Below are 21,359 nucleotides of genomic sequence, written 5' to 3' on the forward strand. Positions count from 1 at the left end.
GGAGCCTGCGCAGTTCTGCCCCTCCCGTGTAGGCGGGACCTGGCACAGTGCACTTCCATTGGTCCACTCCACGTGGGGCGGGTCCAGAGAGCGCTGCCCCGCCTACTACCTCACGCTCAAGGACCAGCTCAACCCTTTGGGCGGGTGAAGCTTACGGCGGCCGGGGCGGGTCAGCTATCCTGGTCCCGCGGCCGACATTTCGACCCGAAGCACCGGTCAGGATTAGGGCATACTTTCCCGTCAGAACTGAAGCCCCAGAATGAAGGGAGACCTGGACCTCACTCTTGGGAGAGCCTAACTCCGAGGGCCAGGGGCGTGGTCCAGCTCAATCTGGCTGAAGCAAGCCAGTGGAGCTCAGGCCTTGTCCAGCCAGTCTCCCAAACTAGAGGACCAAGCTGGGGGATGGGGGACTGTCAGGGCTTCGCCACACACCCTGTCAACCTTATGATAGCCAAGGGACTTTACAGGCTTGTTGTTGTTGTTGTTCCCAGTGCAAAAAAAGGGCAGCTAGATATCCCACCATGTGGATGGGTGGGCTATCCAAAACCTGCATTAAAAATAATAGTCCCAGCTTGGGTCACCTTCCTGGGAAGTTAGATCACCCTGGAGGTCAGGAGGTTGGCCAGGCCTCTTGCAGTGACACAGGAATGGACACTGTAGCAGAGGCAAGGTCCTTGACGAAGGAGATTAAAGGGGGGAGGACTAGGCTTGTTTGTTGATTAATTCAGTTTCTGTGACAACTGAAAGACAAGCTATTAGCATCTTGTTCCCTCCACCTGCAAAATCTGGAGAATGAGTGAAAGCAAACTCAAGAGTGAGAGACAAGTCCAGTTGGTGATGTACGTGTATAAATAATCTCAGCACTTGGGAGGCTGAGGCAGGTGGATCATGAATTCCAGTCCAGTCTCCTAGGCTTCATCGGGAAACCGTGTGTCCAAACAACAGGAGGCAGATGGATAAGGGCCTCTCTGGAGAGATAGCTTAGCGTTTATGGGAACCTGTGTTGGATTTGCAGCGCCCTCATATGTAATTCCGGTTCCAGGGGATCTGTCGCCCTCTTCTGGCTACCTGGAGCACTGCTTGTACGTGGTGCGTGGACATACATGCAGGGGAAACACATAAAATGAAAATGTCCTTTTTAAAAGAGGGGGATGAGTTTGGTGGTGGCAGAGGTGGTGGTGGTGGAGCCTTTAATTCAATCACTTGGGAGTCAAAGGCAGATGGAGTTCAAAGCCAGCCTGGTCCACAGAGCTAGTTCTAAAGCAACCAGGAAGCCCTGTTTTGAAAAAAATAAGATAAAAATAAATAAGAGAGGGGAAAGAGGAAAAGAATCTCCCAGGAACACTCTGAGCACGGAGACATAACCCTAGGTCTCCTTTGCCATTGCCAGGTAGGCTGTGAAATCTTCCTTTCTGCTTAAAACCTGTGTTTGAACTTGATTGACTTGGCTTCTGTCAATCAACTAAAATTCCTCTCTACACCTTAAGAAATGGTGGCAGGCAAGTTTGACTTGGTGCCTGAACCCTGGGGTTGCCTCTCCTAGAAACTCTAAGGATCCTGTACCCCATTCTTCCCATGACCACTGGGGCCCAGTATCCTTACCTAAAAGAACCCTGAACCTGGCAGGGGGTCCTTTCCAACTATCCTCAAGTGTCTGGCCACTAAATTGAGTACCCTAACTACTGCATTTCCCAGGCCACCTACTGGTGGCCTCTTCTCCTTAAGGACCTGTAGTCTCCTCAGATGTTCCTTTCCTCAACCAGATTAGGCCCTCCTCCAAGAAGATACTCTCCCATCCCACCACTGTGCATATGGGTGTCTCCAAATGCCTGTCTCCTTGCAGACTTCTGCCTCAGTTTTTATTGTTTATGTCTCACCCAGCTATGCACCATCCTAACCATCTGTATCCTGCAGACCTAAGAAGGTAGGGTGACCCAGGATGGCACAACTGCCTCCACTTGAGATGAATGGATACCCCAAAAGCAGAGTGGCCCACAGTGACACAGTAAGCCTAGCTTGTGATGAAGGGATACTCCCAAAACGTACTACCTAGCCTGCTGGGTATAGGCAGTTGTCTTTTGGTCTTCACTCTCCAACATCTTCTGGTATTACTTCCTGTGTTTCAGGGATGGCCAGCTAAGGCTTGAGTTGACTTTCCCTATGGGGGAAAAAAAAAGCATACCCATCATATGGTAGACCCCCAAACTGACTCATCTACACTACCTTCCTCCCAGAGTCACCTACTTTTCCCACCCACCTACACACTTCCCACTGCTCTGTATCAGTTCCCCTCAACCAAACCCAGTCTTTCACTTTCAAAATCCTCACCATCAGGATCACTCAAATTTATACCTCATTTAAAATTTAAAATACCAGGGCTGGAGAGATGGCTCAGTGGTTAAGAGCACCTACTACACTTCCAGAGGTCCTGAGTTCAATCCCCAGCAACCACATGGTGGCTCACAACCATATGCAAGGGGATCTGGTCACCTCTTATGATGTGTCTGAATCAGCTACAGTGTACTCATATAAAATAAATTATTTAAAAATAAATAAATAAATAAAATTTAAAATAACCAATTTAAAAACAACATCTCTTGGTGAAGTTGCCCCAAGACAATTAAAGCAGTGCAACAAGACTCCTTTGGGTCTTGATGAAAGATCCTTTCACAGGGATCACCTATGACCATCGGAAACACAGGTGTTTACATTATGATCCATAATGGTAGCAAAATTACAGGTGTGAAGTAACAACAAAATAATGTTATGGTTGGGGGTCACCACAACGTGAGGAGTTGTATTAAAGGGTCGCAGCATCGGGAAGGTTGAGAACCACTACTCAAAAGTCTTTCCCAATGTCACCAACACCAAACAACCCTTTGACCCCAGAGTAGAGTCCCCAGAAAAACTCTTGTCTACTCCCCACCCCCAATCCCATACAATAGTCAAAGGTGCTGGGGCCCTGCCAGCCTGCACATCACTCCCAAAGGCAGCTTCTACAATTAAAGCTAAACTTTAAAAGGTGCTAGAATCTCCCCTGGGAGCCACATGGGCAGTTGTATCCAACAGGTGTCAGATGATGGAGGTGACTGTGAGACTGTGGTGAGGAGGAAAGGATCAGACTAGACAGACAGGCCAAAACTCCAGAATATCCTAATCCTTACCTGCCATGGGTTTGGGGCAAGCTTGAATAAGCTCGGGAAGCAGCAACTGTCCTGTCACCCAGAGCTTGGAAGGACAACATACAAAACTTCAGTCCTATCTCTCTCAGCAAGGCTCATCTCCACCTGTCCCAAATTTAAAAAATCTTATGTAGCAGACTGGAGAGACAGTTCAGTGGTTAAGAGCACTGACTGCTCTTCCTACAGGTCCTGAGTTCAGTTCTCAGCAACCACATGGTGGCTCACAACCACCTGTAATGGGATCAGAAGTCCTCTTCTGGTGTGTCTGAGGACAGCCACAGTGTCCTCATAAATAAGTTAATTCAAAGAAAATCTTACGTAGCTCTGTGTATTGGTGCATTCCTGGAATCCCAGTCTGGGAGGCTGAGGCAAAGGGGTTTCACATTCAAGCTACTCTGGGATACATAACATACTAAGACCCTGTCTCTAAAGAAAAAGGAAGAAAGGCCAGGCAGTGGTGGTGCACACCTTTAATCCCAGCACTTGGGAGGCAGAGGCTGGTGGATTTCTGAGTTTGAGGCCAGCCTGGTCTACAGAGTGAATTCCAGGACAACCAGGGCTACACAGAGAAACCCTGTCTCGAAACCATCCTCCCCCCCCCAAAAAAAAAAAAAAAGAAAAAAAGAAAGAAAGGGGAAGAAAGAAAACCTGGGGCAAAAGTTAAATGGCTCAGCGGACAAAGGTGCTTGCTGCCACACATAATGCTCTGTGTTCTCTTAAGTTTGATTCATGGGACCCACATGGTGAAGGAGATAACCTGATTCCTACTGGTTATTCTCTGACTTTTGGATGCTCATACCCACATAATAGCCCACAAAATGTAAATTTAAAAAATAAATAAAAACTGATAGGCATGGAGAGATGATCCTATGTTTGGGAGGACCCAGGTTCGATTCCTAGTACCTACAAGGGAGCTTACACCCTTTCTGTATCTCAAGTTCTGGGGGAGCGGATGCTCTCTTCTGTCCTCAGAGGGCAGCAGGTATACATGCACTGCTCTGATACACAGACAAGCAGAACATCCACACACATAAAATAATTTTTAAAAACTGACAAAGGGCTTGCGGGATGGCTTCAGCAGGTCAAAGTGCTTGCCGCCAAGCCTTATAATCTGAGTTTGATCCCCAGGTGCTACGCTGTAGAAAGAAAGCCCTAATTCCTGTCAGCTGTCCTCTGACCTCCACATATATACACACAGATAAATAAGTGTAATAAAAATAAACTTTAAATAGGAGAAAAAAAAAAAAACCCTGATAAGACAGGCTGGACATAATGGGACATTTCCTTTAATTCCAGCATACGGGAGCCAGAGGCAGGTGGATCTCTATGAGTTTGAGGCCATCTTGATCTACATCATGAGTTCTAGGTCACTCAGGGCTACATAGTAAGATTCTGTCTCAAAACAATAACAGAAAACAAATAAACAACAACAAAAACAAAAACTAGAGGAGCTGGGGCCTTGCCGGCTTGCATGTTACTCCCAAAGGGAGTTTTTGCAACTAAAGGTAGGAGGTGTTAGGGTTTCCCTGGGAGGCCACAGGGCAGCTGTACATAACAGATGTCAGATGATGTGCTATATAGGTGACCATGGGACCACAATGGGAGGGAACGGATCAGAATAGACAGACAGGCAGAAACCCAAATATTGATAAAAGCACTCTTCAAACTCCTTTTTTTTTTTTTTAAATAAATGCATTAAGAAACAAAAACTCAAACTTCCCCTTGAATTAGTTTGACCAGGAGTAAACTCAAATTTGATTTCTCCACTTCTCTTCCTAGTCTTCTAGCAAAAGGCTTCACTCCGTGTTTACTGACCAGCACAGAAAGTATCACACGGGGAAGGAACGGGGGATTCTTTACAGAAATCGTAAAGAGTTTTGAAGAGGAAGAATCTACAAGACTGCTCTCCAGCCAGCCCAGAATAGTAAACAAAAACGGCAAACAAATGCTTTCAACCTATATCCACATATTTGCAATATTTATTCTACGTATTTACTGGACTGTATAAAGTTGCTTTTAACTGTTTTCAGCAAATGATCACAATGTATTCATTACTCTGGGGTCAGAGTCGTGGAAGAAAATGTAAGATCAGAGCTATGTGATAGCTTAGTTGATAAAAGCTGATTGATTACATGGGAAACTCAAGGCAGTTTGTTAGGTTGTTCTTTAAAGGTAGGTTAAACTCAAAGGCAGCTTTTAATCCCAGCACTTAGGAGGCAGATCTTGGAGAGTTCCAGGCCAGACAGCAGACAGAGCTACATAGTGAGACTCTGCCTCAATAAGAAAAAACAAAACAAACAAACAAACAAACAAACACCCACAGAGTGCCCAGTAGGATAGCAGGTTAAGTCTCCCTGACCCCCAGGTTAATTCTTGAGTGACCTCAAGCTATATTATTAACTTCTTGGTGAGGTCCAGCGAAAACTCAGCCTCTTTGATAGCAAAAGATATTTTCCAAAAATAGTATTATTACAGATTTTTTTATTTTGCATTCCATACATGCGTGTATTAGTTAGAGGACAGCTTCTAAGAGTCTAAGGGTTCTTAGGGGCTGGGGGGGGGGGGGGGTGTCAGCACTATCCCAAAAGTTGTTGTCTCCATGTGGGATATGTTCTACGAGCTGGGCTGCCTTGTCTGGCCTCAGTGGGAGAGGAAGTGCCTAGCCTGGCATAGACCTGAAGTGCTAGGGTGTATGTGTTGGGGGCGGGGGGGGGATACCCAGAGAGGATCCCACCAATTCAGAAGAGAAGTGGAGGGGGTATGGGGGAAGGATCCTGGGTTGGGGTGGCCTGGGGGGTGGGCAGTGAGCAGGATGTGAAGTGAATAAAAAAAAAAAAGAGTCAGATTTCTCCACCATGAAGGGTCTAGGAGATCAAACTCAAGTTATGAGGCTTGGTGGCAAATGCCTTTATCCTCGGAGTCATTTTGTCAGCCCGTTGGGTGTATTTTGTACTTACTGGTGGGTGAATGACATGATGATGTTCGTATCTCGGATGGCAGTGCCAGCAGCGGTGTGAAGACATGGTGTGAAGACATACTGAAGGTGGAGGTGGGCTGGAGAGAGGAGGCTCAGCTGAAGAACGGGGATGTCACAGCGCCCTCTGCTCACCTCTCCCACTGTACCTTTAGAGCTGGCACAGAGACTCTGTACTCAGGAGCACCATCTCTTCATTCTCTCAGATGACGCCTACAGTAGTTCTCAGAACCTACCCATCCCTGGAAAACCCAGAGCTGTGCCAGCCTTCCTCCCCACCCAACTTCCCCTCCCCACCCAGCTTAGGCCCACAACACTGGAGGCCTCCTAGACGGACACCTCTATCCAGAGAAGGCAACTTAGCCTGGGCATGTCCACACTGTAGCCTCTTCCTTCACCATCAAATAGAAGGGCTGTGCGCAGATCTTCAAACTTCTGGTCCCTCCCCTTCCCTGCCTAGTTTCCCTGACCCGTCTGTTCTATTGTCTCGGCATCCCTTTCTTCTAACCTAACACCTGCCTCAGTCCAGGTTCACCTGCTTTTGGGGGCCATTTTTTACTCATTTTTGAAAGAAGGGGTTGTAGACGCAACCCAGGGCCTTGAACGAATAGAAAAGTACTCTACCACAAAGGTCCATTCCCCAGCCTTGGCTTGGGGTCGGTTGGGGGTGGGGGAAAGGGCAGGGCTTTGCTGTGTCGCCCAGGCTGCTCTGAAAACTAACGATCCTACCCTCTGTTTCCTGATGCTGGTTTACAAGTGTGCACCACCACGCTCAGCACACTCTTCTTCTCTAACTCAGACAAAACCACCCTCCCCACAACTGATAAGAACAAGCAGATGGGTGATTCTCTGCTAATATTGTCCTCAGAGGGGAAAGCGGCAGCTCCAGTGTGGCCTGCACTTAAGACTTGTATATACTCATCTGGTAAATGTTTACTGATCACCCACGTATGTTCAGCAGGAGGGACAGAGGGGCCACGTCCTGGGGAAGCCCCACAAAGGGACATAGCGAGATAGAAGAGGAAACTCAAAGTGTTGCAGAGATGTTCCTGCAGTCAGGAAAATTCTTCTGATAATTTTTTTTTTTTTTTTAAATACTTCCACCAGGCTGATACAGACATTAAGAACCAAGGGCATAGAACTCGTTATGGGTGGATGGTGGATTGACACGATCATTGTGAAAAACAATTTGGTATATAACGCATATATATCAGCTCCCAGTGGTAGGGGTTTTAGTTGTGGAAAATCTGAAAAACAAAATCGCTGAAATTTAGATTAACAAAGGACGGATGGCGTGAATATGAGCGAAGTCCAACAATATGTTTATGAACATGTCATGATAAAATCCATAATTTTATACACTAAAGACTAATAAAAATAAGTCAAAGGAGACATATTGAAGCATTAAAAATAAAAATTATATTTAAAAAGGGCTGATGGCTAGGGTTATGGTGCAGGCTTGTAACCCCTGCTATTCCAGAGGCAGAGATATGAAGACTTCAAATTGTATTCCTCCCTTGGCTACAGACGGAGTTCATGGCTGGCCTGAGCATCTTACCCTACCTCAACAAAGAAGGCAAATCAAGTAACTGAGGATGTAGCTCAGTGGTATATGCTTGCTTGGTTCACTCCTCAGAGTGTGTGAGAGGGAGCCGATTTAAAAAAAAAAAAAAAAGCAACTCACAGAACACCTGTGTGCGCATATGCCCAACCATGAGAGCACCTTTATACTTACACACACACACACACACACACACACACACACACTACAGGCTTGTGCATGCATGTGTAACTCATACAGAGAATACTGTGTGCAGAAAAGAGCAGAGTCTGTCACCCAGAATACTGCTGTGGTGGGGGCTTCTCTTTGTACTTGTATTACAGAATTTGGTAATGAGGAACCGCCTGTCTGGGAAACAAGCAGGCAGACCGCGGGAATCTGCCAGTATCCCCTGGGGATGCTGGGCAACCACAGGTGCGTGCCCTTGGGGCCACAGCACAACTCCCTACCCTAGCACTTACCTGCCTGGTCGACCATTGGGCTCCACTAAGCTCTGAGACTTTGTCGCGCACCAGAAGGTACCAGGAGTGAGGGTAATAACCCCACAGGGTTTCTGGTCAGCTGTTGGAGCATTTCTCAGCAAGGATAGGCCCCTTGAAGTGACCCCCTGTGGCTCTACTGTTTCCTGCGTAGCTACCAGGAGAGCCTGGCTATCGCAGCCCACCCGGGTGGAAGACGCTCCGCCCCATCAGCGCCTGGGCCCCGCCTTTAGCTCCAAAGACTACTTAGTTCTGGAAGTGCTTCCCGAACTGGTTTTCCCGCTGGACCCCAGAAGGCTATCTCTCCTAGGAGAGCACGACCTGACCCACAAGTTCCGCTGCGTGCTCTGGGAACTATCAGCAGATCCCAGCCTTGCCAGTTGTCTCCAGATCCTGAGACCTGTTCCCTGACAGACAGCAGACGCAGGTACCAACCAATCTTCCCACATTCCGAGCCCCCCGGGCAGAGAAGGGCTTCCCCAACTAGTGGGCAAAGAGGGTTGGCTCCAGGCCAGAGAGGCGGCCCTCCTCCACCCCATTTGCTGGCTTCAGTGCGTTCTTCCTCCACAGCCCAGCCCGCCATGGCCCAGTTGCTGATGGTCACGGTAACCCTCGGTTGCATCAGCCTCCTCTACCTGCTCCCGGGCACGCTGTCTGGCAGCCTAGGCAAGGGACTGAGGCTCTCCAGACCCAGGTGAGTACAGGGTTGGACCGGACTCCTCATGGGGACCTAACTTTTTTAAAGCTCATCTCCCAGATCAAGGGCCACCCTCCACCTTTAGTGTTGCCTGAACAAGGCAGGAGGACTTTTTCTTCCTCTGCCTCTTTCTACTTGGGGTACTTCTTCCCCCACCCCCACGGATACAATACACCTTAAACAAAAGGTCTGCTAGAGGAAGGGGGGCTAGAGATTCTGAAGCCTGCTGGCCTCTGACCACATAAGGGAACCCAGGACGCTGGGGTGGGGGTGGAGGTTGGTGGGGGGGGTTAAGGGGGTCTTTCTTGGGGACATTTGCCCAGAATGGTGTTGTTAATGGTACATATGACTTGGGCTACGGAGATAGCTAAGTTAGCTGCCAGTAAGCCCAGAAGGACGGTGGGCTCCTTCCCAGCCTTCAGGTTGGAGGCTGAGCTATTGGGCTTCCCCTGGTCCTGGGCCAGGCTTTTGGGGAAGCTACGGGCTTCCCCTGCCAGTGCCTTCAGACTGTGAAGAAGAGAAGTAGGTAGATTTAAGGGCTTTTGGAAGGCTGTACTAGGCCACTGAGTTTACATTGTTCTCTCCCCTTCTTCAGAGAGACCCCAGCCAAGATTCCTTCCAGTGGCCTGCAGCCTGGACACCCTTCGCTTCAGCCTGCAGTCTGGAAGCCTCGCTATGCTCCCCAGTCACAGGGAAGGGGCAACCCGGCCCTTGCTATGGTTCATCTGCCTCAGGGTGGTAGCTCACGACACCCGGGTCCCCAGCGACGCATGGGATCCCGGAGACCCCATGCCCAGCTCCTGCGGGTTGGCTGTGTTCTGGGTACGTGCCAAGTCCAGAATCTCAGCCACCGCCTGTGGCAGCTTGTCCGGCCAGCTGGCCGGCGAGACTCAGCTCCTGTGGATCCCAGCAGCCCCCACAGTTATGGCTGAGGTGGGGTCCTAGGTAGTCCACCTGGAGTGCTGTACTCATCCCAGAGCCGCAGCCGAGCTCCACCCCCTGGCCCAATTCTCTGGAGCTCCTGCTTGCAGCAATTCCTCCTGGATTTGGATGCTATAAACCTGTGAGGATATGTGGATGTAGGCTGTAGAATCAGCACCGACAGGGGCCTGAGCATCTCGGAACTGTGTACACTCGGGGTACAGGTACTTGGAAGAGGTGCTGTTGGTATCATAAACCACCAAGAACTTGAGGAGGCGTGTGCCTAAAGAAATAGGCAAAAGCTAGAGTCTTAAACACAGCTCCACCTATGAACAAACAGGAGAAAGGCTGGAGTGACCCCTGTGACCCCACCCCACCCCAACTCCACTGGGAATTAAAGTCTGACTTCGGGCAAAGCTGTGACCACTCTCTTATGCAGTTTACCCTTCTGTACCTGATCTGGAATGACGACTTTTTCCTTTTGTGACCTGAGACAGGATGGGCAGGAAGAAGGGCTATGTGGTCCCTAGAGTCAGTCAGAAAAGAGACCTCCAGTGGCTGTTCCTAACCTGGAGTCCAGGCCAAAGTGGTGATGGAGACTTCTGGAATACTCTGGGATAAAGTACTACAGAAACAACCCTTCTTAGCCTCAGACCAAGGCAGGGGGTAAGACAAAGTGGGCCATCTCTAAAAGGTTGAGTATGACCTACCCCTGAGCAAGAGATGGTAACACACATTGCAACCTCAGTACTCAGAAGACTGAGGCAGGAGGATGAGAAATTCATGACCAGCTTAGGCTATATATAGCAAGGTCCTATCTCAAAAACTCAAATCAACAACAAAAACTATCCCAAACCAGGGAAAAAACAAAACAAACGAACAAACAAGCAAACCCAAACCTACCTCAGGAAAGCTGGAGGCATTTAAACAAGGTTGTCTCTGCAACCAGCCCACCCTCGTCCTGTGAAGATGCCCGGCATGAGCAGTAAAGATAGTCGAGTCTGACAGGCTTATTCCATTGTTCCCAGCTAAGAGTTCAAGAAGGGGAGATGGACCATAAATGATAATCAAGAGAACCAAACTGTCCAGAATCACAAGTTCAAGACCAGCCTTTGCTACTAAGACTCTTAAAAAAAAAAAAAAAGCCAGGTTGGGAAGGTGGGGGGTTGGGAGCTGGGATGACGACATCAATCGCAGCCTGGAAATCGTTTCTTGGTACAAGGTCTTGGCCCGTGTTATTTCACTCAAACCTTGCAACTGTCCTGTCAGATCGCAGGGTTCCCAGAGTTGCTGCTCCTCCGCAAGTACTCACAGCACTTGGGTGTGCGTTCCAGCGCCACCTGGATGCCTCCCCGTTAGGAGTTCTTCATTACTCCAGATCTATAGGCAGCTGCACCGAGGACAGACATGCCCCACTGTCTACAGTCTTCGTGCTCAGAGTCAGGCCTACCTCTCAGTGACTAGACACAGTCCCCAGTTAGGAGCATCGTGAAAGTACCCCTCTGGGCCTCCATCCTTGTGCTTACCAGGTTTGTATGATTCAGGAAACTCACCTTCCTTCCACAATAAGCCCCGTGGGTACAGTGTGGCTTGGCCCCTGCAATGCTAGAATGGAGACCTCCTTGCACAGAGACCAGAACAGGAGCTGAAAAGGCGGGGGAGGGGGGAGTAAGCCGAGGAGCCTCCAGGTCCTGGAGTAAAGGTGAGGAATCAAGAGCAAGCTGAGGACAGACAAACTGAGTCTCCAAGACCCAGATTTCCCAGAATCCTCTTAGGTACTCTGGATCCTGGGCAAGGGCCAATCTTGCACTTCTCTTGAGCCTGGGTGGCCTGTTCTGCAGCATAAGACATCTCTTTCAGGAGCACCTTTTGTTGTCCCATACCTCCTTTAATGGATATCCTGCATCCTCCCAGCCTGGGCTCCCAGGCCTGCTACACATGGCTCTCTAGAATCTCATCGGTGGTCAAGGCCCCTGAGCCTCAGAGCTTCGCTGTGAAGGGGGAGGGCTACTGGCCTCTTGTGCAGCGTCAGGAGGTTGCCAGTTATGACCCTTGTATCTGGTCCGATGCCAGCCCCACACTGCGCTTGGCTACACTTGACTACCTCTCGATGCCCCCATGCAGAGAGGCCCAGTGGCAGGGCAGCCCTCCCCACCCCGCCCCCCAGGCCACTTTCTAGCTGTTTTCACACTTAAAAGTTGTACTTTCCTCAAGAACCTTTTCGGATACCAGCACTCATCCTTGATGGCTTTGAAGGTCATGAATCAAGCCTTCTCCAAAACCCCTCACCCTCATCCTGGCATGTAGCACACAGGACACATTGGAGAGTCCAGCCCTGCCCTCCTAGGGCTGATTTTAACTAGGAAAAGATGAAGGAAAACACATCAACAAGGTAGATAAGAAAAGACTGGCTGCAGTTTACCTTTAAGTAGTAAGGGGGCTGCTGGAGGCTTAGCGCAGCTGCCTAGGGAACCCATTCAATGTAGGATCAACTCAGTTGGCTTCTAACCTAAGACTCTCAGCTCATGGTACCTCATCCCTGCTCCAAAGCCACTTCCCAGGCAGGTTGTTTTTTGTCTGCTGGGTCCCTGCTGGATCTTCTTTATAAGAGTATCCATGTAGCTTAAATCCTTGTCTGTGTGAGCCCCTTGGCCAGAAGCCTACTACCCTTCTGTCCTGATCTCAGACAGGCTACCCTGAAGTAATGGGCACTTGCCTAGTCTCTATGAAGCCTTTGGTTTAATACCCACTACTGCAAAACAAAATCCCTAGATCAACTTGTGAAGAAGCCTTTCTTCCACCCCTGATATCTGGCCACTTACCTGCCTCCAGCAAAAATCCAGTGAAGGCAAAGCAGGGCAGTGGCGGTACAGGCCTTTAACCTCAGCACTTGGAAGCAGAGGCAGGTGGCTCTCTGAGCTAATTGACAGATGATTCCTCCATTCAATACACAAGATGTCCTCTCTACAGTTAGCATCTGTAATTCTCTTAGTGATTCTCTGTGAATACAAGGACCTCTGTTCCCTCGACATCTGCTCCCTTCTAATTTTCTTTAAAAAAAAAAAAAAAAAAAGTGACTATAATAGAGGCCAAGGTTGAATGTATTGCCTTTTTAGATAGTCTAATTAATATATGCAAGCATAAGAGAATTATAAGAGCAGCTAACAGAGGACCAAGGAAAGAGGAAAGCCATCCTTAGTTTACCCATTTCTTGATTCATTTCTGCTAATATTTTTTGCTGTGAGCAAAATGGATGTGATGCAGCCTGTTCCATACAAAGCTCTCTAACAATGCTTAGCATGGCAAAACAATATCATACTGTCTCCTGTCACAGCTGTGTCTTTTATGTGCCCTGACAAAAGACACTTGAACCCTGCACTGGCAAAGAATCATCATGCCACATGGTCATTAAACATGACAGCATCCATCATTTTGGGTTGGTTCTTGTTGTTTCCCCCAAGTCTCAGCTTGATGAGCTAAAGTCCTGGTGTCTCCCCCAAGTTATCAGTTTGCTCTCCTCCTTGGGACATCTCCTAATGAATTTGTCATCTGCCCGCAGATGCTTTATTTGTCTGGTGGTCTCTGGGTGTCCTGGGCGGATCCATCTGATCAGACTTTGTTCATTTTCTGAAAAGACTATAACCTCACCTTGGTGTTAGAGCAGCTGGTCCTTTTATCTGGCATTTACTTCGGGTTGTGTTTCCTTTAGGGCAAATGCTTTTGGGCAGAGAAAAAAACATTATCCCTTTAAAATTAAAAAAAAAAAAAAAAAAAACCAAGAAGAAGAAGAAAAAAATAAGGGTTGGTCGGGCAGTGGTGGCGCACGCCTTTAATCCCAGCACTTGGGAAGCGGAGGCAGGCGGATTTCTGAGTTCAAGGCCATCCTGGTCTACAGAGTGAGTTCCAGGACAGCCAGGGCTACACAGAGAAACTCTGTCTCAAAAAAACAAAACAAAACAAGACTGCTCTTCTGGAGGTCCTGAGTTCAAATCCCAGCAACCACATGGTGGCTCACAACCATCCGTAATGAGATCTGATGCCCTCTTATTGGGTGTCTGAAGACAGCTACGGTGTACATACATATAATAAGTAAATAAGAAATAAATATTATATTACATATAATAAAAAATTAGAACTTTAAAAATGAATAAATAAAAACTGGTTGATTACAGTGAGTTTAGATGATTTAAAAACCCAGGAGTACAACTTTTTTTTTTTTTTTTGTAGAGTATGATGGCTGTTTCTGGTTGTCAGTTTGATTACATCCGGAATGAGCTACAATCCAGAATTGGAGGGCTCACCTGTGATCCAGATCTTGCGGCTGGAAGACAGGAGGTTTCTGACCTGGATCTTTTTTTTTTTTCGAGACAGGCTTTCTCTGTGTAGTCTTGGCTGTCCTGGAACTCACTCTGTAGACCAGGCTGGCCTTGAACTCAGAAATCCGCCTGCCTCTGCCTCCCAAGTGCTGGGATTAAAGGCGTGCGCCACCACCGCCCGGCGCTGACCTGGATCTTGACATGAAGATCTTGACATGAGGCACAGTGCCCATGGAAAGCTTAGGCCCAGGCAAGGTAGCACACATCTTTAATTCCAGAAGACTGAGGCAAGCAGATCTCTGAGTTCAAGCTCAGGCTGGAACAAAGCAAGTTTTAGCTCCAGGCATGGTAGCACAACACCTTTAATGTGAGCCACAACTTCTGCTGGAGACTCACGTGAGGACATTGGAAGAAGGAAGACTTGTTCTTCCTCAACCGCTTGCGCTTTCTTGCCAGCACATCTGTTGGAACCGACTTCTACAGAAGACCAGCTTCTACAGAAGGTCAGCTGAAACAACTAGCCTCCTGGGACTGAGCAACTACTAGATTCTTTGGACCTCCCGTTCACAGCTGCCCAGGTTGTAAGTCATTACAATAAATTCCCTTACTATATAGAGACATCCATTCCATAAGTTCTGTGACTCTAGAGAACCCTGACTAAGACAGTAGTGGAACTTGTATATAAAACGTAAAGTTCCTTGTCCTTTTGAAGAGCCATCTGTGAAAGCATTAAAGGCAAGCTCCATAAAATTCTTAGATGTAATTTTAGACAATACTCATGGGGTATTTTCAAAACTTCTTAAAAAAGAAAATATTTTGGATAATTAGCTATAGATCCCAAGTAACATGTTAATGTGGCCTACCAATTATTAACAGTGTGGAACAAATAATTTACCTGCATTTTACTTAGTGGGAAAACAATATTTGTAGGCTCTTTATCCATAAGAGATTATTTCTATGAGCTACTGCCTTAGAAGCCACATTACTTAACAAGCTAATAACCTGCTCTGCTTCGGGTGTTACATTTTTATAGAATTTAACTAAGAGTTTCCAGAAAGCAGCTTAAAGGACAGAGGCAAATCCTCAGTGCCAGTCAACAGATGAATGTACCCAATGACACAGGTCAAAATATGGCTCTTTCAGTTTGCTATGAAATTTAAGCACTCATTTAAACAATTTATTGGATGATCAGAGGGGACGCCCTCTAAATAATGACTGACTGATACCTTTGGGAACTTAAACAGTGTTGGCTTAGTGCTTTATGTCCTGGCTGTCACTGTTTCAGTACTGGAAGTCTGGCTTGTTTTGATTTTTTTTTTCTCCCATCCATGAAGAAGCCATTGATACTGAGTTATTCCTGCTATTAGGGGGCAACGATTCTCATGCAAGGATATTTAGTATTGAGGTATTCTCTCTATAAGGGAAAAACCAAAAAAAAAAAAAAAAAAATCAAAGAACTCTTTTAAAAATAATTTATTATCTCCCTTTTATGAGCTCCCTTCACATTAGTTCCTATGTATATAAAGTTGCAGAGCTGTAGCTCTGAACATTTACTTCCTTTAGATCTTGTTTGTCTGTTTTTGCTTTTTTTTAGAGAGGTTACTTTGTATATCCCTGGCTGTCTGGCTGCCCTGGGACTAGCTCTGTAAACCAGGCTGGCATTGAACTCACAGAGATCTGTCTGCTTCTGCCTCTCAAGTGCTAGAATTAAAGGCCTGCACCACCAAAGCCTGCCTGCTCCTTTGGTTTCTAAAATATTTTAATAATTGTACAAAATGCTTTGTCTCAAAGAGCTGAGAAGAGCTCATATTTAGTTCCCCTCTCTTCCTTTAAGGTTGAGGCTCTTTTTCAATGAGAGGAGCAAGTCTCCCTAACCCTTAATTATATTTATTTATTTATTTATTTATTTATTCCCCTTCCCTTCTCCCTCTCGATCTGGTCCTGCTTGCTCCAGCACAAAGGTTTTTATTTATTTATTATATGTAAGTACACTGTAGCGTAAGTACACTGTAGCTGTTTTCAGATACCCCATAAGAGGACAGCAGATCTCATTACAGATGGTTGTGAGCCACCATGTGGTTGCTGGGATTTGAACTCAGGACCTCTGGAAGAGCAGTCCATGCTCTTAACCACTGAGCCATCTCACCAGCCCTTGTTTGTTTGTTTGTTTGTTTGTTTTTTGAGACAGGGTTTCTCTGTGTAGCCCTGGCTGTACTGGAACTTGTTGTGTAGACCAGGCTGGTCTTGAACTCAGCCTCTGCTTACCTCTGCCTCCTGAGTGCTGGGATCAAAGGCATGTGCCACCACTACTGGGCTCCTAACCCTTAGTTTCTATTTAAAGAAAACTTTACTTACCTTCTCCAAGGGTCTTGTGCCCTGCATTTATGAAGCCAGTTGAGGGAGACCCTGTAAGTATCAATGCAGGTGGTGATTTGAGAAGAGACAAAAATGAAAACCTGGTTTAGACTTTGTCAGGAGGTTCATTGTCAGCAGATTTAAAACACAATATAATTCAGAAAGAGATTTCCAGGCAACAATCAGTCCAAATTAGTTCAATCCCGGGTTCACAATAAAGCTAAAGGTGTGACTACAAACAAAATCTTTTAGTGTGATCTCCAGCGATTTGTACAGACATCAGCAGGCAATAAAAGCACGTGAGTGCGACATCTCTTCTAAGGGTGGGTAAAGGAGGGAAGATTATCCAGGATAATCATCCTGGAGAATCTGGACGCAGTGTGCCTCTATAGCAAAAGGCAGCCGAGATCTACCTCCACAGATAGCAAGAAGGTCACGAGGTCCTTAACGAGAGCCACTCTCAGCTCTCTGGATGGAATACAGGTATTTGATTTTTGTCTCCTCCACTGAGGAGACACCCTTGTGTAATTAACACCCCTGGCTCTCTAGTGCGTCTCTGTGAGCACAAGGACCTCTGTGCCCCCAACAAGAGGGAGTTAGAGGTCTGGTTACAGAGTGGCTCAGTTTATCTGAGGGACAGAGGAGGCAGATATTGAGGCAAAGGGGGCTGGACTAATGGGTTTTGCTTCTGTACTGATATATTAACTTGCTGAGGCCAGGAGGAAGGTACATGGTCACTTATTACTAAATGTCAAGGCCAAGGAGATAGGTATTGTCTGGTCAGTTACATAACTTGTTAGCATATAAGGAGCACCTTGACCTACAACTTCGCTTTCCAGCAACCTCTGCCATCTGGTTACTGCTCCCTCTCAGGATGAAGGTCGATGTGGTGAGTACCTTATGATCGGAACAGGAATGGCTTCAACAACCCCTTGCTGTGGGCTCAACTGCACTCAACGGGAAGAGGCAGTGGCGGTACTACCCCCCTTTTACCTGGTTCCTGCTAGCCCTGCCTTCAAGGGAAGGAGCGAATTCCTTCCTGTTGTGGTCCAGCCCTGGTAGAGGTTAGAAGCCCCCACCGCCCCCTACTCCTTGTGAGTCAGGCAACCTCCTAAAATTACCGTCTAACTGCAAGGAGATCAAGCAGGCAGGAGCTGCTGGCTCTTAGTATCCTCATGTTGGAAGTAAGCTCTGGCTGGCTGGTGCATGGTTAAGCTGACATGCGCATGGGATGAGGTGTTTTAGCATTTGGAATGTAATTTCCTCACTTCCTGTGGACCTGGCGGGTGGTGAAACCGGGTCAAACTCCTGTTTAACCAGGGCCCAGACCCTTCCCTGGTCTATCGACCTGATGTGGACCCAGAGATGGCCAAAAACAAGGACAGCTTCCGAAACTACACTGTGAGTGACTCCCTGGCTTACCCTTTTCTGCCTTCTCAAGCCTCTGGTCCAGCCCTGTGGAGAGCAGCCTTTTCTCTTCCCGAAGCTCTAAAAGGGCTTTTTTGGAACCCCTGTTTCACTTCCTACCTGTGGGGTATGGCCTGCAGCGGGGGAGGCTATGGTCTCTAGATGCTGGGCCAGTGTGGCACATAGCCTGCGCTCAGTGTCTGATTTTCAGTCAGGCCCGCTGCTGGATCGCGTCTTTGCCACCTACAAGCTTATGCACACTCACCAGACGGTGGACTTCGTCAGCAGGAAGGTAAGTTTCCTGCTCCTAATGCTGACTCTAAGGGTGGGTGCCTCCTTGCCTTTGACCCACAGAGTGACCCTGCCCTGCCGCCCTCTCTGCGGAACATGAAGAATGGCTGACTTCTCCCTTCTCTCCAGCGCATCCAGTTTGGAAGCTTCTCCTACAAGAAGATGACAGTCATGGAGGCTGTGGACATGCTGGATGATCTGGTGGATGAATCTGACCCGGACGTAGATTTCCCCAACTCCTTTCACGCGTTCCAGACCGCGGAGGGCATCCGGAAAGCCCACCCAGACAAGGGTGTGCCCCTTCAGCTGTGGTGGGGGAGATGCTACCATTGCCATAGAAGGAGACCAGAGAGGCTCGGTCTTCTTCCGCAGGCAGGCTCCACTTTGAGGGAAGCAGACCCCTGGGCTTCTTGCTTTCAGTGCAGAGCCTGCTCTGCCTACCTTTATCCCTTCAGCTTCTAGGTCATATGTCCCTTTTCCACAGACTGGTTCCACCTGGTCGGACTCTTACATGATCTGGGGAAAATCCTGGCTCTGTGGGGGGAACCTCAGGTAAAGGCCAGGTGTGGGGCAGCTTCAGCACTGGACTTTGGGCACTATGAGTGGAGAGACCTGTTTACCCCTCACCCACAGCTGTCTGTCCTTTCCTAGTGGGCTGTTGTTGGAGACACTTTCCCCGTGGGCTGCTGTCCCCAGGCCTCTGTGGTGTTCTGTGACTCTACTTTCCAGGACAATCCTGACCTCCAGGACCCTCGGTACAGGTACATTGAAATAGTCTCTCACTTTACCATAATTCAGAAGCACGGCTGGTCTTTTCCCTATACCCTCCAGTCCCTCCCAGGCTCATCTCCTGATCATTGCAGCACGGAACTTGGCATGTACCAGCCCCACTGTGGACTTGAGAACGTCCTTATGTCCTGGGGCCATGATGGTAAGAACAGCTAGAGACAGGCGAGGGGATGGTGCAGGGATGGTGGCAAGGGCTGCCTGTCTCGGCACCTGGCTAGAACGACCCCCTCTCCTGTAGAGTACCTATACCAGATGATGAAGTTCAACAAGTTCTCCCTGCCCTCGGAGGTAGGTGGGGGGAGGGGCCCCATCAGGATCCACATCCGGTACAGCAAGTCTGTCAGAGCTGAGCATGCTGCGTGTGGCTTCCCTAGGCCTTTTACATGATCCGATTCCACTCCTTCTACCCGTGGCACACCGGCGGTGACTACCGGCAGCTGTGCAGCCAGCAAGACCTGGATATGCTACCCTGGGTCCAAGAGTTCAAGTGTGTAGTCAGTTCCTCCAGGGGGTGAGGGCAGTGAAGGGGACTTGGAGTTGAAGACGGAGCTCTCCTGATGCTCACTGTTTTCCCCCTTGTCTGCAGCAAGTTTGACCTCTACACCAAGTGCCCTGACCTACCAGATGTGGAGAGCCTGCGGCCCTACTATCAGGGGCTGATTGACAAGTACTGCCCAGGCATCCTGAGCTGGTGAATGGTTTCCAATACCCTCCCGCTGCTGAATGGGCACCTAGGCTGTACAACTTCAGGAACAATCATAGCCCACTCCAGCCTTGCTCAGGGCTCCATACACCTGCCCACAGTCCCCACCCATCACAGTTGAGGTCACGTTTGCTGGATATCAATAAAAAAATGAAAGCGATTACAAAGCTGAGTCATCACTGGGGCCCAGACATGTTGTGGTAGCTGGGGTGGTCCCAGCACAGAGATGAAGAACTGCGAACATGGTGCTTATCCTCCTGGATCCATGTTAGAGCCCTGCCCCCCCGCCCCCTCCCCCATTCTAGTAATAGTCATTAAGTTTTCTAGACCTAGCTTCCTTCAACAGAAAAGGGGGTGGGGGAGCCAGGTGGTAGTGGAGCATACTTAATCTTAGCACTTGGGAAGCAGAGACAGGTAGATCTCTGAGCTAGTTTGAGGCCAGCTTGGTCTACAGAGCCAGTTTCAGGGCAGCCAGGGCTTATTACACAGAGGAAACCCTGTCCAGACAGACAGACAGAACAAGAGACAGACAGAAAGAAAAGTAGGGAGGGTTGGTTGCCTAGGCTACACCCATAAGCATCGAAGCAGGACTCCTCAGTGCCTTAAAGTGCCTAGGACGCTGTCCCGTCTGGGCTTGCTAGTGACCACCATGTCACTCATATGTTCATCTCTCACTGTGACACACAACCAGGTTTGTTTGCTTGTTTTTTCCTTCAGCTCAAAGTCTTTCCTCGTTCCTCTGGAAGGCGCCTCTGAAGAAAATGAGCCCTGCTCTTAGGGAATCTTCTTCAGCAAGGCTTTCCTGGTTGCTTCTTCGGCTCTAACATTTCTTGCTAACTGGTGATCGACTCTGGGGAGTTAATCGGACTTCTGGGGTCAGATTGCTCTCAGGTGCTCAGCATTGAGCACTTGTCTTTGATGATGGAAGCTTTTCTGTTTATGCTGGAACACGTAGGCAGAGAGACTCCCTCCCATGTGTCAAGGCAGAGCTGTGTACAGGACAGTAAATGCTTTCCTTTAACTTACTAACATACCAGTGAGTTGGTTCCTTGGAATTCATACAAGATGATCTTTGTATTTAAGACAATACAGCTTTTGGAGCTGTGTGGTGGTGGCATACATCTTTAACCCCAGAACTCTGGGGGCAGAGGCAGGTAGATCTCTGTGAGTTGGAGGCTAGCCTGGTCTACAGAGCAAGCTCCAGGACAGCCAAGGCTACACATAGAAACCCTGTCTCGAAAAAACAAACAACCTTCCCACCCCAAATATATATAGATAGCTTTTATTCTATGAGGCGTATTTCAGCCCTTTGACGGTCCCATCGCTGACTGGAGGCAGAAGCTTCCGGAGTGAATCCTGCATCCTTTTGATATGTCTTCAAGTCTCAGGTGAATTTCTTGCTATTTAGTGTGACAAGATACCCAAGTTGGGTTTAGTAGCACAGGTTTATAACTCCAGTACTTAAGAGGCCAAGGCAGAATGATTGTGAGTTCAAGGTTTGCCCAAGTTATACTCTTTCTAGCTAGGCTTTCTAGCTTTCTGGGCTAGACTGTCTCATTCATATATATATATATATATATATATATATATATATATATATATATATAATTTATTTTTATTTATATAAGTACACTGTAGTTATCTTCAGACACACACCAGAAGAGTGCATCAGATCCATTACAGA

The 21,359-nt window shown here is 48.0% G+C and overlaps 2 protein-coding genes and 1 long non-coding RNA gene across 5 annotated transcripts; 2 read left to right on the forward strand and 1 right to left on the reverse strand.

Moving 5' to 3' along the window:
* The first annotated feature begins 6,480 nt into the window (after positions 1–6,480).
* Adm2 (adrenomedullin 2) lies at positions 6,481–13,452 on the forward strand. Of its 2 annotated transcripts, XM_034517101.2 has the most exons (3): positions 6,481–8,623; positions 8,767–8,890; positions 9,489–13,452. In XM_034517101.2, the coding sequence occupies exons 2-3, from the start codon at positions 8,778–8,780 to the stop codon at positions 9,823–9,825; spliced, it is 450 nt and encodes a 149-aa protein (XP_034372992.1). In that variant the 5' UTR covers positions 6,481–8,623; positions 8,767–8,777; the 3' UTR covers positions 9,826–13,452. The 2 variants fall into 2 exon arrangements, with proteins under 2 accessions (XP_034372992.1, XP_076768007.1); XM_076911892.1 differs by having other exon boundaries at positions 6,482–8,890.
* On the reverse strand, positions 10,004–17,799 carry LOC143434141 (uncharacterized). Its single transcript, XR_013103419.1, has 7 exons — positions 17,607–17,799; positions 16,486–16,536; positions 13,463–13,531; positions 12,637–12,864; positions 11,368–11,459; positions 10,718–10,842; positions 10,004–10,140 (listed from the first exon to the last, which is right to left on the reverse strand). It is a non-coding gene; the product is annotated as an uncharacterized LOC143434141 (long non-coding RNA).
* On the forward strand, positions 17,218–19,842 carry Miox (myo-inositol oxygenase). 2 transcript variants are annotated; one of them, XM_076911891.1, is made up of 10 exons: positions 17,218–17,374; positions 17,806–17,886; positions 18,104–18,184; positions 18,313–18,555; positions 18,646–18,735; positions 18,835–18,944; positions 19,047–19,114; positions 19,211–19,260; positions 19,347–19,459; positions 19,559–19,842. In XM_076911891.1, the coding sequence occupies exons 1-10, from the start codon at positions 17,360–17,362 to the stop codon at positions 19,665–19,667; spliced, it is 960 nt and encodes a 319-aa protein (XP_076768006.1). In that variant the 5' UTR covers positions 17,218–17,359; the 3' UTR covers positions 19,668–19,842. The 2 variants fall into 2 exon arrangements, with proteins under 2 accessions (XP_076768006.1, XP_034372933.1); XM_034517042.2 differs by having other exon boundaries at positions 18,313–18,475; positions 18,668–18,735.
* The last annotated feature ends 1,517 nt before the right edge of the window (positions 19,843–21,359 follow it).

This window comes from Arvicanthis niloticus, chromosome 13 (genome assembly GCF_011762505.2).
Source record: "Arvicanthis niloticus isolate mArvNil1 chromosome 13, mArvNil1.pat.X, whole genome shotgun sequence".
Classification (NCBI taxonomy): Eukaryota; Metazoa; Chordata; class Mammalia; order Rodentia; family Muridae; genus Arvicanthis; species Arvicanthis niloticus.